General features: G+C 36.9%; 3 protein-coding genes across 6 annotated transcripts; 2 read left to right on the forward strand and 1 right to left on the reverse strand.

Moving 5' to 3' along the window:
• On the forward strand, positions 1 to 5,697 carry LOC140778091 (uncharacterized). Its single transcript, XM_073122637.1, has 12 exons — positions 1 to 583; positions 1,167 to 1,350; positions 1,436 to 1,504; positions 1,599 to 1,697; positions 2,537 to 2,616; positions 2,694 to 3,393; positions 3,488 to 4,176; positions 4,760 to 4,844; positions 4,928 to 4,979; positions 5,095 to 5,144; positions 5,207 to 5,254; positions 5,372 to 5,697. Exons 1-12 carry the CDS (start codon positions 225 to 227, stop codon positions 5,546 to 5,548), a joined length of 2,592 nt encoding a protein of 863 aa, XP_072978738.1. The 5' UTR covers positions 1 to 224; the 3' UTR covers positions 5,549 to 5,697.
• Positions 5,698 to 7,093: 1,396 nt separating this feature from the next.
• LOC140778196 (uncharacterized) lies at positions 7,094 to 12,578 on the reverse strand. 3 transcript variants are annotated; one of them, XM_073122788.1, is made up of 9 exons: positions 12,420 to 12,578; positions 11,249 to 11,431; positions 10,191 to 10,261; positions 9,058 to 9,111; positions 8,026 to 8,295; positions 7,881 to 7,943; positions 7,673 to 7,741; positions 7,510 to 7,555; positions 7,094 to 7,332 (listed from the first exon to the last, which is right to left on the reverse strand). In XM_073122788.1, the coding sequence occupies exons 1-9, from the start codon at positions 12,451 to 12,453 to the stop codon at positions 7,271 to 7,273; spliced, it is 852 nt and encodes a 283-aa protein (XP_072978889.1). In that variant the 5' UTR covers positions 12,454 to 12,578; the 3' UTR covers positions 7,094 to 7,270. The 3 variants fall into 3 exon arrangements, 2 of the variants coding, with proteins under 2 accessions (XP_072978889.1, XP_072978890.1); XM_073122789.1 differs by having other exon boundaries at positions 10,191 to 10,264; positions 12,420 to 12,562; XR_012107160.1 differs by having other exon boundaries at positions 7,280 to 7,332; positions 7,510 to 7,590; positions 7,642 to 7,741; positions 10,191 to 10,264.
• A 330-nt stretch (positions 12,579 to 12,908) lies between these two features.
• Positions 12,909 to 16,726, forward strand: LOC140779747 (small ribosomal subunit protein eS21-like). Of its 2 annotated transcripts, none has more exons than XM_073124986.1 (4): positions 12,909 to 12,987; positions 13,428 to 13,539; positions 13,637 to 13,769; positions 16,459 to 16,726. In XM_073124986.1, the coding sequence occupies exons 2-4, from the start codon at positions 13,490 to 13,492 to the stop codon at positions 16,522 to 16,524; spliced, it is 249 nt and encodes an 82-aa protein (XP_072981087.1). In that variant the 5' UTR covers positions 12,909 to 12,987; positions 13,428 to 13,489; the 3' UTR covers positions 16,525 to 16,726. The 2 variants fall into 2 exon arrangements, with proteins under 2 accessions (XP_072981087.1, XP_072981088.1); XM_073124987.1 differs by having other exon boundaries at positions 12,927 to 12,987; positions 13,446 to 13,539.
• Positions 16,727 to 16,758: the final 32 nt, after the last annotated feature.

Consider the following 16,758-nt stretch of genomic DNA (forward strand, 5'->3'; position numbering starts at 1 on the left):
ACCTCCTCCCCCTCTCTTCTCTTGTCCGCATCCTTCCATTCCGACTCTTTCCCCTCCCATTTTCGACCCCACTCCGATTAATTCGTCTCCTACCTCCGACACCTCCCATCTCTTCTAAATTATGTCAAAACCCTAACTTCCTTTCACTACCGCTCTCTCTGACACTAGAGGGAGGAAGAGAAAGATATGTGGATTATAGAGGGAGAAGGTTTGTGTAGCGCCTAATGGCTCCCATCTCCCCCGAAGCACAACACGTATCGCCGCAGATAGAGCTGGAACCGTCGCCTCCGCACCCCCCACGGCCGCGGCACCTACCTGCCGGCCGCCGGCGATCCGCAGGAATGCCCACCGTCCCGCCACTGCCGGACCCGCCCCCGCCCCCGCCGCAGCCTTCCCAGGCGTCCGATGACGATCGCGAAGGGGGAGGCGATCTCAGAGCTATCGATTGCAACCTCGCCTCGCTCTGCGAGCACATACAGGCGGAGGGGTTCAACTCGGGCGCTTTCTCGGATGTTGCGGTGCAGGCGATGGGCTCCACGTACCGCCTCCATCGCCTCATCCTTTCGCGTAGTTCCTACTTCAGGCGAGTTGGGTTGAGGGAGTTGTTGATTTTTCATTTTTGGAAGTTTGGATGGGCTTAATTGGAAAATGTGATTCTTTTATTTTGGGGGCAATCTGCGAGGAAATTGCATTCCATGATCTGTTCGTCAATGTGATTTGCATGGATTTGCTTGTTTGATCACCTTGAAAAGTTCACCATTATATTGCTTTTTGTTAATTGATCAATCAAGTAGCGACCTTGTGTTAGGAAGCTTCTGGTTGGGAAAAATGGAACTTTAGGATAGTAGCATGCAAATCTGTTTTTATTTGGGATAGTGGACATGGAAAATTAGGTTAATACACTTCCCGACCACCTGCTTTTCCTCAATTCTCCTTTTATCATTGCCTCAACACTCCCTTTTTACTCTTCTTTGTAAAGAAATATGAAGTACACAAAGAAAAAACCAGTATCGGGAAGTCCTAAATGCTTTGTCATAGGCAGTGCTAATGATTATCCCGTAATATGGCAAATCTAGTGTTTTTATTCTGTTAAAGAGAGTATATCTTTGATGTCATGAACAGTGGCAAACAATTCTCTGATCCGGAATTTTGTGATCAATTGGCAGGAATATGCTCCATGGTCCTTGGAAGGAGGCTGGAGCGCCGACTGTAGTCTTGCATATAGATGATGCTAATGTTAACTCAGAGGCGATTTCTATAGCTTTGGCTTATCTATATGGACACCAACCCAAGCTAAATGATAGCAATGCATTCCGTGTTCTTGCTGCTGCTTCTTTTCTTGACCTTCAGGTTTCTGAAATTTTTTATTTAGTGAACTCTCGATTATATATTTGTCATTCTATTATTTTAGATTCCTAATAGGATTTTCTTGTAGCATTTATGTGCGATTTGCACAGACTTTATCATTTCTGAGCTGTGGATATCAAACTTTTTGCAATACCAGGTAAATTCCAATTACTTGGAAAATTTCTTGCCTGCTTTGATGAAATGAAATCTCAGGGTACTTTTAGTCTGATTACATTTGCTTTCATTGTTAGGTGTTTGCAGAAAGCCAAGATTACGGTATTCATGGAGAACGTGTTCGAAATGCTTGCTGGGGTTACCTTTGTCAAAGTGCCACCATGGAATTAAGAGAGGCATGTAGAATGCATGAGGATCATGTCAATTTCTGTGACTCATGTACATGATATTCTTGCTAGGATTCTATGTTAAATAGTACTACAAACACAACTCAATTACAACTAGTCCTTTAATTTTCTCTTAACATCCTCCATAGTACTTAGGATCTGATCCTCTCGAGGGAATAACATCTGCCCTTTGTGTTCAATGCACACATGCTCGTTTGAAAGCCTTATGATGAAGTATGGAGATAGTTGAGTAGAAACTTTTGCATTGAAATGTTGGAAGTGTCTAATGAGCTCACTGCTCAGTAGGGGACCAACATTCGTAGTAAGTTATTTCATAGTAACTCAATATTAGGTGGCAGAGTGCATAAGTGCATTTTAAGGGGGCACAATTGTCGATACTAGGTGGTTGACCTGAGGTTCTCTTGAATTCATACTAAAGGCAATAAAATCTTTCTGAAGAAAATTATTTTACGTGCAGATTGTGATGAAATTAATGGCTAAGATCTTTACTAGACCAGCCAAATAATGTTTCACTATGTTCTATGTTGATCTACATCATGCAACGATTCCAATCCTTGACATAAATTGTGTAGCCAAACTATATATATATATATATATATATATATATATATATATATATATATGATATGTGAAATTACATTATTTATGCTAATTTCTTATGTTAAATAAATAGCATATAAAAGCATTTTTTTTCCACCTCAGTTAGGAAGTCATCGCGATCTTTTACACACTCTGCAAGAAGTAGTCTAATATTGTAGATTTGATTTCCTTTCCTTTTTTACTATGAGAGAAACTGGCTGTTACTCCAAATATGATTTTGAATGTAGGTTCTCCCAAAACTTTCTTCTCAAACTTTGCATGCGCTCCTTACATCAGATGAACTATGGGTACCTAATGAGGAGAAACGGTATGTAACATACCATTAACCTGCAATCTGTTCCCATAACTCGTGACCATAATTCCTCAATCTTCAATTATTGGAAGGTTTGAACTAGCATTATGCACACTACTTGCAAAATGTGCCATTTCGGAGGCAGCACATGCTGGGGAAGAGAACTTAGGACATAAAAGTGCTCAAAATACTCGAGATGAGCTTCCAGATTATGTGGTAGACTTTGAGGCATCCGTTGCTCATTCCAAACCAGTACAAGTGCAAGAAACAACTTGCTCTAAACCAGTGCAAGATTCACAATATGTGCTCAAAATGGAGAAACCCATCACATTGACTTCTTTAGCTGACACAAATTCAGTAAGAGCATCCTGTTCTTATGCTGAACCACAGATTGGTGTTGAGACAATCAGAGCAAGGGATAATGATACTGCTACTGAAGGACCAGCAGGAGAAAGCACATGCTACCATTTGAACAGTAATACCTGGATCCCTGGGGATCAGTCTAGGGACTGCTCCTCAACGAGCAGGTTTATAAATGAAGCCATGCCTAATGATTGGGGAAGATGCAGCATGCCAACATGGGGTGGCAGGATAGTAGGTAGGAGACAAATTAAAAGTTCCACGGGAAACCCTTGTGTAAATGGTGATGAATATGATGCATTTGTGAATATATTTGAAGGTGGTTCTCTCCTCTACTCTAATATGTCCTTTGAGGCACTTCTAAATGTTAGGAAGCAACTAGAAGAATTAGGATTTCCATGCAAAGCTGTCAACGATGGTCTTTGGCTACAGGTAAGGATTTCCATGCGAAACACTTGTAAATTTTGTGGCTAGAATTTGAGGTTAGGAGGATATAATGTCTAAAGCATTTTATCTGTTCATGCAGATGCTTCTATGTCACAGAGTGCAAGCAGTAGGTGCTGATACTTGCAGAAATTGCTGTCTTACAAGTAATATATGTGCTTGTAGACAGGCGTATGGATATTCACATGGAGGCAGTCCAAGGGGCTATTACAGGCAGGAGCATGATAGAAATGTTACTTCTGGCAATATTGGTAACATTTACCTTGCAGAGGCACAAGGTGATGGGAGTGGTTTATTTGGACCTGTGCGTGTTCACGTGAGAGGGGCAATTGATGGACTCGCAGGCATAGGGCGAGGTACCACATACGTGTCTGGTACAGCTTGGCCACCAACACGCTATGTTTTCTCCCGTGTTCCATTTGGGACAGGAAACAGAAATTGCCAGCAGTCAGTTGCTAATGATGAATCAGAACCTAGAGTTGATCTTAATGGTGAAATTTCAGGAGATGGCCTAACTGCATTGGTTGGTCTTAGCCACGGTAACAATTCTGTTCATGTTAACAATGAGCAAACAGCAAGAGTCTATGAACCAGATCTGCAAAGTAGATATGGTGGGGCTGCCTCTGTTTCGAGTGCTTCTGCTGGGATTTCAGTACAGATGCTAGAACCACAGGAACATGCTCTTGGACTTGATTGGGAAAGTTCTGAGGGTTCGTCCATATCCTTGGATATGAAAACACCACTACGTCACTTCCCTCCATTTCGCTTTGGGTAAAATTTCACTCTTCTTTTTGACCTATTAAGTTTCTTGATGATACTATCCTGCATAAATCACGCAAGGAAGTCCCTAATATTTAATTGGGTGGTCTAGGCTAGGTTGATACCTTTGCTTCCATAACCATCATGTTGGATAAAATTTTCTGCCACATCCTGATAACTTAGCTTTTTAAAAGTAGCATGGTTGGTGTTCAAGATGAACTTTATCCAAGTATTAACTGTAGGGATTGCCTGTAACAATCGGCGCATGCCATGCTGAGAGAATGATAACTCTGGCACAAGGCATAGGGACATATATCATGAGTACACCCATCTTTTCAGTTATTGGTCGATATTAATCTGACCATCCTTTGATAACTTCTGAAAGGATATAGTGTTCACTTTTCTGTTATTTCTTTAGGGTTTGTTTGGTTTGAGGCTAAACTCCGAAACTGATTAGTTGGTTTTATTTCTTAATCTTGGTCTTTTTGGAAAGTGAACTTAATTAGGTATAAAAAAAATAAAAAAGATGTGCAAGGCACTTCCTTGGTAAAATGATTATAGTAGTGACTAAGTTGATAATCTCTCCTGAAATTAGGGTGGAATTTGAAGATGTGCACAGGCTTACTGATGGCCAAGTTAAACATTCTCCAGAAGTCTTCTATGCAGGTTCACTGTGGAAGGTTTGTAAGTTTGCTCGTCTGTTTCTGCAGGAATATCTTTTTTCTTTCTGATGTCAATACTAAAAAGCTTGAGTCTGTTATAGGTGAGTGTTCAGGCATTTAATGATGAAGACCCTCAAGGACGTCGCACACTTGGTAATTTGTCCTCTGAATATAATCGTACTGGAGCATTTTAAGTAATTACATCATTATAAGTAGAATAACTGGAAGGAAGAAACTAATCCACTTCTTTGAAACAATTGCTATGCAGGATTGTTTCTCCACAGACGCAAGGCCGAGATGACTGATTCCTTAAGGAAGGTCAGTTCATATGCTATGGTAATCATCCTTGATGTTCTATCTACTAACTTTTCTTTTCTCAGGTGCAAATGTACATAGATTCTCGAGAGAAGGTGACAGCCCGCTACCAGGTAAATTACTTCTCATGACCCTTTTTATTTTGTTTCTTTTGGTCCTGCTGTTAGTTGTTGGTGCCATATTTACAAGTTACAAGTACATGAACCCATCCCGATAATTGCTGTTCACAGTTAATTTGTCCATCAAAGAGGGAAGTTATGGTGTTTGGAAGCTTTAAGCAGGCCGGCACGCTTCTACCTAAAGCTCCGAAGGGGTGGGGTTGGCGCACTGCGCTGCTATTTGATGAGCTTGCAGATCTCCTACAGGGTGGAGCCTTGCGAGTTACTGCTGTGGTGCAGCTAGTGTGAGCTTAAGCTGCTGGAAGAAAATTCTCTCCTTTTGTCAATTCTAAAGCATACATTTATTGATAAATTGACATGTATATCTGGAACAGCAGACAAGTCATTCCTTTCAATCCATTTATATTGGCAAATCGAACTGGTTATCTTGAAAGTTTTCTTCTTGATTTGCGGTACTTTACGTTAATTAGGGAAGTGATGGTTGTGTTATAGCCTTTTTTTTTTAATTTTAAGAAAAAATTGAGAGAGAGAGAGAGAAATGAGAATTTAGTAAGTGTTCTAGTTAAATAGACATCGATGGAATTCGAATTCAAAAGTACTCATAATTCGAAATCACTCGTTATATCATATACTTCTTTGATCATTTAAAATAGGTGTTATAGCTGATTAATCGGTTATATTGTATTTTTATTGTTATACTAAATGGTAAATTAGTTTCTGACCTGAAAAAATAATAATAGCAATAGATAACAACAAGAATGAGGCTGTGAGATCCATCCATATGTTTAGCTGCTCGTATACGTTTCCGCCATGTATACTCGTGGAATAAGGTTAAAATAAGTATTACTATTCTAATTTTTAATATAAGAAAAAGAGAACTAATGCTAGTATATAATATTTAATTTAATATTAGTATAAAAATTAATAATTATATTTAATGTGATATAAAATTAATATTAAAGAATAATAAATTTGTATTAAGAATTCACCATGTTTTGTACTAAATAATAAAAATATCTTTAATTGGATGGAAGTAATGGTAATAATATATATTTACCTTAAATTATAATATTTTTTATTACAACTGTGAACTTAAAATACTCCATATATCTACATTATGAGAAAATAACCCAGAGTAAAATAGAGTTATTATTCACTCTATGTAAAATAACTATGCACTAAGAGAAAATAAGAAGACAAATACAAAGTTATAAGCCCACACTATAAAAAAATAATTCTACATTTTGTGTAAAATAACCCTGCACAAAAAAATAATCATGTACTGTGAGATAATATGAGATTATAAATCTACACTATAGAAAATAACCTCTCATTTTATGTAAAATAACTATGCATTATAAAATAATTTGAATTTAAGCCCACATTGCAAAAATATAACCTACATTTTATATAAAATAATTATGCATTGTGGGATAATATGGAATTATAAGCTCCCACCGTAAAAAAAATAGTGAGGGCTTATTTTTTTAAAAAATTCTTTTGCAGAATTTACTAGCTAAAAAAAGAGAATTCCAGCCTTAGATGAGATAAAAATATTTAAAAGAAGAGATATATGAGAGATCCTCTCAGAATCAGTAAAGATGACTAATATTTAAGTGAAGAGATAAATGAGAAAGGGATAATAAATTTATACAATGATAATAATTCAGGTCAAACATCTCCTGTTTTTTTATGCTCTACCCTTTCGTGAGAACGTTCTTACCTAAAGTGTTGCAATAAACAAACAGAAGAATTCACCTACAATTCAAGGGCAACCTAATAGAAATATGATCTGCCTTGGACTAATAAACCACAAGCGGCTCAGCGTAATAATTGAGGCCGACATCAAATTATAGCATTTCATCTTCCAGCAAGCAGTCAATTAACAATTTTCTTTTGCAAAATCGTATACTGATTACATCAGTCAGTATAGCTAATATTGCGAGGGTCTTGACCCGAGCCAAACAATGAAAAGCTCTGAGAAAGAAGCAATTAGCTTGAATAAACAACTCACTCTATCCCATGGAATGATGGCAAGACTGCAACAAGTGGATCTCCATAGCCGACTGCTTCTGCAAATTGCAAGTCAAGGAGGTTAAAATGATTGGCAGTTAAATTATTATTATGTTGCAAATGGAACATCTATTCCATCTGGCAAAGAACATCTTCAGCAGGATGTATCTATATATGCATATTATCATGATTGTGATGTGATACAGAGAAGACAATTCACTTGCAAGTGGTATTACCTCCATCTTTGCACAGGACTTTGAGAACTTCTCCAGCTTTGTCTGACTGCTCAAGATAAAGCCAATATTACATGAGAGCACGTCAATATATATATATATATATATATATATATATATATATATATATATATATATATATATCTGAATAGAAAGATACACTTACTTTAACAGGAAGCTCAGTGCCAAACTGATCGAGGAAACCAATGGTCTGCCCTTCCTTAATAAGGTCACCCTGTTTTTATTAAAAAAAAATTCCATTATTATTCAAGTTCAAGTGTAGTGGTTACTGGTTAGAGTACCTTCCCTGATAAAAATTTCACAGGTACATCAATTATTGCAAAAAGTAGCGAGAGATTGTGTCATTGTGTCACCTCTTTACAACTTGGAGGTAGCTTCTTTCCTTTCAATGTTCTTCCCCTCCGGAATGTACCAACCTGATAGTAGGAGCAAATAATTCTATAATTTATCGATCTAAAATCAAGGCAACCACATACACGGTCATTCATCGGTTCATACCGTAGGAGACGATACTATAACATATGCATTTGATCCAGAAGCCTCTAGCTCTGCAAGCTTTGATGCTTTTGCAGAAGAAACATTTATGAAAGAATTGGTTGCTGCAGCAGGGGACTTTGATGGCACAGCTGTTTGGGCAGCAGGAGTTGCCTCATTCATTGGTTCACTTGGAATTGGTGGTGCTGTAGTGGGTGAGACAATAGGATTAGTAGGAAGTGACGCCTTGGGAATTCCTGTATCCCTTTTTAGATGCAATTCAAAGTTGCCAACCTGAACAATTGTGAAAAGTATGACCAACATATTTTTGCAAGGAAAACTTGATACATTCTCAAAAATAGATTATGAGACAGAAATCTGTTATTTAATTGCCTAGGGCAGCAAAAAGTATAATTAATGTTATGGAGGATAACTTTATTTACTGCAAGGCACTTTACGCGCAAGGTCAAAATTGATTAAGATGAAAAGAAAAGGAGAGAACTAAGACATCCAGAATTAATAGTTATGTGTGCAGTATGAAACTATGAATCAACAAACAGGTTTCAGCAATCAGCTTGTGAAGTAGTTAGCTAAGAACATTTTGAACATTTTAGCAAGCCTCTGAACCAAAACTTCTTCTAAGGTTCACCTAAGAAATTGACGTGTTGCAATCACTTGGATTCCAATGACCAGAAGGCAGAATAGGATGATAATAAGCTAAAACCCTACAACAATAGAATGGATAGGAGAAAGAAGAAAAAAACAAAAAATACTAGTCTCTTGCCCACTTGTGCAACAAGTTAACCAATACTAAGAGCAGGTGACCTCGTCCATAACTTGAATGGATTCAATGAAATGTTCATGGAAATATCTCTAGAACATCTACCAATAATGTATTGTATTATTCTTCATTTCTCCTTAAGAGTTCATGCTTAAATTACTATCAAAAGTAAACTGCTAGCACAGACCATATTGACATGCACATAATGGTACTAATAGTACTATACATTTTCTAATAAAAGAAGACCTATTTTCTCATATGGAAGCAGTAATTACCTTTAATTTAACCTCTGCTACACTGGTTTCATCACAAACTTCTGAGAGTAATGCCTGTAGTTACAACAACAAATTATTTGTCATGTCTTATAATAGATTATTACATGAACAAAATAGAAAAGCTTAAGGCATCATTTATTTTAGGAATAAGGTCAATTCTACAATAAGTATTCATTGTTGTTATTCTTAAAATAAGATCTTTATTTCAGAAATAACTATTTTTATGTTTATTTGTGTTTTAAAATAAAAGTATAATAATTACCTTTGATGTGATATAAAGTAAAGAAAAAGATAAAAAAAAATATGTTTTATTTTTTCTGAATTCTTATGAATACTCTTTAATTTAATATAAAGTAGGTTGATGGGATATATATTAAAGGTAAATTAGTAATTAAGTAATGTACGGTATACGATAAAATTTTGATGAATAGTGTTTATATTTTAAAATGAGAAGTTTGATGTTTATCTATTATTCTAAAATAATGGATTGTATTTCAGAAAGAAAAGTTATTATTCAAGCGAAAGAGGGGGAGGGGGGGGGGGGGGGGGGGCACTCCTCCCAAGACCCAACCCTCTCTCTGTAGCACCTAACTATTGACTAATAATAAATTAATAATTACAGCTGCCTGAATACAAATAAGATATATAAAAATAGTTGGTGATTCCTTTTCATGATAAAGATAGGTCCGTAAGACCCTAATCTTTTCTTCTTATCACTTAAAATTAATAATCTTCATAGGAAAACATAATCTAGCTGAATGAAGTATTGATACGACGCTTGTAATGGAGATGTCTCACAAATTCTACTCCCAATGGATCCAAAGACCTACGATTAATGATTAAGATTCCGTCTACACAGCAAATATATTATAATGGACTATATGAAACAAATCAAATGGTATGTTACCAAATGTTTGATTTCATTCTTTATATATCCCAATAAGTACATTGCTACCTTTCAGGTCATCTTTCATTCTCTCAAGTCTAAATGAATTTAAACCTCAAATATAACTTAAATCCCAGTTCACATCTTAATTGGGGAAACAGATGGGATCAAGAGTTCAAGACACAAGTATGCAGAGAAAAGTGTGTGAAGGAAAGCAAATTACAAGTAACAAATTTAATTATTTAACCTCAAAGCCATTGGGAAATGTTGATTTCTGCATACTTTGTTTCTCTAGTAGCCCTTCTGATTTCTTGTTAACTGCTGCATCCAGAAGAGACACCTCAGTATGCTAAATTTGATAGGTGCACAAAAGAAGCAATAAAAATTCTGGCAATGCATTGAGAATTCGAGACACCAATTATAACTATCTTGCATCTTGAGTAATTAATAAGCTATACAAGAGAATTTAAGAAAATTGCAAGCAGCCTAAAATATGATTACAAGCTATTGAAAAAGAACCTACTGTATATGGTGAGATTCATGGCTTCATGCATCTATTTTTTGAGAAGCTATAGAATTCGGCCTCATTCTTGTCAACAAATGCAATTTGAACAAAGACTAGATTGTGTAAACTAAATACTAGAAAATTAAAAGGCTATTGATTGACATAAGTTATATAAGTCGAAAGAAATGCTACTTGATAAGATCGTGCAAAACAAACATAATGCTTGACATCAGTTACTATTCAGTGATACCATTAAACAATCATTATTTTATCCTTCAAAATGATGTACACTTTCTGTTCAAAAAAAGAAAGAGCAGTGACGATGATGTAACATATAGGCCAAAAAGTTTGGGGGATAGCCTCATCACCTACTGTCCTACATTCCTTTGTCCAAATCTTAGTTTGCTCCAATCTGAATGATTTCAGAAACGCAGCCAATCTTCCTTCAGAGCATGTTTTTTCATATCACTTTCTCCGTGTTATTAATTTTACTCCACAGTTTCAGCTTACTCCATAAATATTAGTTTGGCTGCAGTTTTCCTCAATATTCAATCATTTAGAAGAAAAAAGAACTCTTGGATGAGTGGGTAATTCAATGAGTTGAATAATACCGCTCAAAAACTCAAAAATGCTCTACATGTAATTATTGCCAAATAAATATTTAATGATTTAAGAGAGAAGTAGAAGATGAAATCAAAATCTATTCTAACTCAAATGACAAATTGCATAGTAAGTATGTACCAATACCAAGAAAAAGATGAAAGGAAATAAAATTTAATTAAACAAAATAATTAACAAACCATTAGATGTCAAAGCTGACGAATTCTGTGAGGCCCTTAGGTATGGTAGTAATGATTCTTTTCGGCCCAACCTTACAACCGAAGCTCCACAAAATGTATGTGCTTTACTTGCGACATTGCAAACGTGGGCTGGAACAGTCTTCTCCAGACAAGGCTTTAAAGATTCAGTCATCGCCAAAGAACCTAAGAAAGTCATATTGCAAATTAATTCAAGATCATTTTTCTGCGAACTAAGCAAAAGCAGTGTGAGTTAATCACTATAACCTCAGGTATAGAAGAAAAAGCCTAAACTTTAGCTACAGATTAAGGTACAGGTATCTTGCCTGATCATAATGATAGCACTAGATGCATCTCTTTCGAAAGAAACCAGTTTGCTATATTGCACTTATTATGTGAAAGGTGGCAACATAACGTCTCTATTCCACTATTTGTTGGAACAAAACCAACTTACCAAGAAGCACATTATAGTCTTTAGTCTTCAAAACTCTAAGCCATTAAGTCATAACAACTTTTAATCATAGCTGATTATGAGGCAACTATTTTCCAGTCAAACAACCTCTCGGTGGTCAACTGCTCAGTGAATGAGATTATAAGAATGTTAGCTACTGTAAATGAACTCTATCAGCTTGAAAAGTATATGAAACCTATAACCATGTATGCTGTCGCCAACTAATCAATGCCTGACTGATCTTATCAGGTACTAATCATGTTCTATTCTAACTTCTAAGACTTTGTCCCTCAACTTATACATCAGGACACCCTAATTTTTTATGTGGCACTTTTATAAAGTGGTAAAGAGATGGAAAAACCTAATACGCTGAGAGATCTGAGATATTTGATTTATGATAGCAACACTACTAAATTCGAAACAATCTTCCGAATCAATGTTTCTCTGGCAGAGTCAATATATCTTTCTCATTCCAGACCTCTCTAAATTTATCACGGAGATGCATTTAACTACTAAACACTGTTGACCTCTTATATTACAAACCTTGCCGATCCACAACCAAAACGAACAAACAAATCTACAAAGACACTGATGAGCATCCAATAGTTCAATCTCTTATGATCTCGGAACAAATCCAAACCAAGATCTTAGACTTAGCAAATGTAGCAAGTTCGTGCGCAAACAAGATCTAATCAATAGATCGTGCGTAACGGAGAAAAATACCTCGAATCGAACGGAGAAGCGTAGCGCATTCCATGGGAGCAACGGATCTGGAGAGGGGAATTAGATAGGGGGGAAGAGATCGAGGAAACAAAGAGGTGGAAGAGAAGGTGATGAGATGGGGTTTATAAATCCAAGTAGGAGAGTGTGGACCAAAAAAGGATTATTGGCAAATTTCTTATGGATTTAGATATACGTCTGCCAATAACATGATGCCAAGTGCACGATTGTACAAATTTTGTGCAGCTGAGAATTGCGAGGATCTTCTCTCATGTCTTCGCGGGGAACGTCTTCGAAATGTCCGCCGTATATATATGGTCATTAGCTATTTAGCTCTTTTGGTTTCAACGAGTTACGGGTCTTAGCAAACAGTAGGGAACCATATCCGAATCCAATAACGTAACCCCGAGAGTCCGAGACACGACTAAATGGGCCGGGCCGGGATCAAACCGAGTCAGAGTTGGGCTTGCAACTAGGGTTTTGAGAAGTAGCTCGCTATAAATACGAGCTCCAAAGCCTTCCCCCTCTCTATCTCTCTCTCATTAACTCATCGGAGACTGCGAGCCGTAAGGTACTCTATCGTCTCTCAAACTCTAGCGTCGATTTCTTCCACCCTTTTTCCCTTCGTATTGTAGATCTATCTAATTTCTTAATTGCGTGCTAGTTTTGCCGTAATTCTAGTGTATGTCGTATCGATATTAACCTCTTTGTTTCGAATCTGTGTTCTGTACACCGCTGGCCAATTGTTTCTGGAATAATTTTGTTAAAATTTTGAAGTTTTGATACGACGGTTAGTGTGCCATCGAGCTTAAGAGATCGATCATTTTCTTTGTTAGTTTAAAGCCCCTGTAAAAAGTTCAAATGTTGTAGGAAAACATGTTGATCTATACAAGGATATCGTAAGGTTTGCGTAGCTATTAAATGTTAATAATGCCCGCTTCTTCTTCGGAGTAATGTTTAGAATATGCTTTTTAATAAAACATTTTGGCTTGATATTGACTTTTTATGCAGTGCTACCTGTCCCTCCAGGTTATTTTGTGATTATTGTCTCCGATTTGCAATCAGCCGCCAAAATGCAGAACGAAGAGGGTCAGATGATGGATCTCTATATCCCCAGGAAATGGTACGTAAAGTATTTCTGTTGTGGTTCGGAATTGCACCACTTATTTATTGTTTGAAGTTTATGATGGTCTCATCTTTTTTGATATCACTCCCTGCAGTTCTGCTACGAACAGGCTCATTACAGCAAAGGACCATGCCTCAGTTCAGATCAATGTTGGGCATGTAGACGAGAATGGTGTTTATGTGGGCCAGTTCAGTACCTTTGCTCTCTGTGGCTTCATTCGCGCTCAGGTCTGTGTAATACTATTTTGGTGTTATAGTTTTGTGTAGCTTAGTAGCAGTATCTACCTTATCTTGCTATCCTTGAGCAATGCTTCACCTGTATAAATATTCTAAGTTGCAGAGGAACCTTTTTGCCTTTGATTCTTATTAAGTAAATTTTCTTATGGTGGAGGATACTAGCTCATATTATCTGATAGTTTTTTCTCAACATTGGAATTTCTCTGTGCTATAAGGTCTTGCAAATATTTTCATTTATAAATATATTCCTCTTTTCTCCATACTTTCAGAATACTTCCTTGTCGCCTTCCTTATAGCTCTTATGATGCTTCAGGAGATTTGTGCTTCTAGTCAGTGTTTTAAAAACGATCAAGGTGGTCGTGTAGGCAGCCCCCTTAGGTGGGATGGCCACTATGTCACTCCATCTGTTTTAGGCTGGTTCGCGAGGTAGGTTGAGTCTAGGCTCTCGCATAGGTGGTTAAGTGGGCACCTAAGCAGTAAGTCGAGCATTAGATGCTAGGTGATTATGCGGTTTATGAACTTGTTAACTATTCTAGTACAGGTATTAAGTATAAAGTACTATTCTTAACTTGATCCCCAAAACTACTAGTCATTCAAGTTGTAAGGGGTTCCTGGTTCCTATTAAATTGGTGATTTTGCCATAGTTTTTATTTTTCTCATCCTTTCTCCCTGTCTGTTCTATACTTGTAAGGATTAGTAATGACAACTGCTACATGCAAGAGCTAGAAGGTTGTTCCTACTACTCTTGCAGCAGCAACGATGACCATTGCCTCTATGTATGAAGCAACAACAAGATTTCCTGTGGAATATAGAAATATCTTAATGTTCATTGCATCCTATGACCACCTTAGTTTTAGACGTTCGCCTAGCCCCTAGGTGCTGGGTAACCCCCTTGTCAGCGAGTGGACACGGGTAACCTTGGCGTTGCTTATGTTCGGCTCAGAATTCAATTTATCAAACTTGAACACGGGCCAAGCTAAAATCCTAGCTCGTGTTCAACTCATTTGGCTTGGTGAGCTAAGTCAAGCTCATACAAAGCTCAGTTCAACTGGCTAGGACTAAATTAATATATGTATGAAACTAAAGATCTAACTATTAAATGTCAATCTAACAATTAGAATACCCATTGACTAGGAAAAAATTTTCAATTGTTAGATTTGAGTGAATATATTTGAGCTATATTCAGCCGAATGTGAGTAAGCTAAATTTTGCTTGAGCTCAAATTTTGGCTTGTATTCAGCTCATTTATTAAATGAGCAAGTTGATCTTGAACAAAATTTTGAGCCGACCACTAGTTAGTTTGTAACAATGAGCCAGATTGACAACGCTAGGTCTTGTCCCTTTGTCTATCATCTATTAGAACGTTGGCTTCTAGTTACCTTTTCTCATGCAAAAGATAATCAGACAAGTTTTCTGCCTAATCATCCTTATGTGCTCATCCTTTGCGCAAATCATATGATCTTTTGATGCTCTGGGGCAAGACTTTCTTATTTTGTTCTCCCAACAATTGTGCATAACATTGTTTGTCCCCTATTTGTAGTATTGGCGTCCCTTTTGTCATATTTTGGTGATATTCTTAACTGCTCCATGGACTTGGACACAACACCATACCCCAGTACCTATATTGCACAGCCAGATGAGGTAGATACATAAGAGATATCAAGAAAAAAGTTGGAGGCTATAAAAAACTTCCTAATTTTCAGTCTAATAATCTTTTGTAATGAGAAATCAACAATTGGATGCACTCCATACTTCCAGTTACTGGCCCCAACCTCTAAGAAGCTTATACTTCTATTTATACAGTTTATTAGATGTGGTTCTTACAAGCCCCAATTGTTGTAAGCCTACCATTTAGTTGACCTAGGCCCGTTTGAACAGCTTCAGTGAAAACATCAGGAAATTAGTTGAATGTTTTTTGTTCTTAGCTTGGTAATAGTTAATTGTTTGGATCTATGATGTTTCTCTTTTTAGCCAGACATTCTCTATTGCTATTCAAACATTTTCTTCTTGGAGCCATTTTTTTGTACATATATTACTAGACTGTTGAGACAATATGTTGTCTCTAATAAGCAAAAAAAGAATAGTGTCAACTGAGCCTTGAGACTTCCTTCACTCCCATTTGTATCAGGATTCAGCGGCAAAGCATCACATCTAAGCCAGTCTTCTATATTTGTTGAAGACTAAAAAGTAATAGTGAATAGTGAGAGATTATGACATGGGGATGAGTTTTTCTTTATGAGTCTTGAGGGAGGAAGTTTTGGGCAAAAAGGGTTAATTGGACTCCTATTATATTGGAAGTTTTCTTTATGTTGCATGTGTGATGTCCCTAGTTATCCACAACTTCGGGGAGTGATCCTATAAAGTTTGGCCTCCACCTAACCCTTTAAACAACATGGTTTTATCTCCTTAAAAATCTCTTTCCCTCCTTGATTTGTTCATCTCTTTAAACAATGAGTTGAACCTTGGAGGTGGAATATACTCAATGATCCCTGAAGGAGAGACCTCTATCTCAGGACAGTACTTATCTCAAAACCTAGATCCTTATATTCTTAGTCTGTTCTTGATAAGTTGATGTATTTGCCGATCGGGGGACAGTACTTAACACTTATCTCCTTTTTGTGCTAATGCTTAATTGCGTTTTTTCTATTGACCAGCAGCTTCTATTTTTTTGTCTTTACAGGGTGATGCTGACAGTGCTTTGGACAGGCTTTGGCAGAAGAAGAAAGTTGAAGCCCGACAGCAGTAGAAATCATTCTTAAATCACACTTGAAAAGAAATTATGGATAACTGTAGCCATAGATGCATCTGATTCAAAATATCAGGCAATGCATGACCTGGAACCATAGATCTCTTTTCAATCTTAGTTTGGAATTTCAAATTCTTTCGTAGAGTAGTATTTCCTCTTATCCAACTTTTAAGCATGTTTGAGGGTTTCTAAGACTTCATTATTTTTCGTCGCGTCTTGTGCCTTGGAAACTTC

Source organism: Typha angustifolia, chromosome 15 (genome assembly GCF_048772165.1).
Source record: "Typha angustifolia cultivar Huaian chromosome 15, ASM4877216v1, whole genome shotgun sequence".
Classification (NCBI taxonomy): domain Eukaryota; kingdom Viridiplantae; phylum Streptophyta; class Magnoliopsida; order Poales; family Typhaceae; genus Typha; species Typha angustifolia.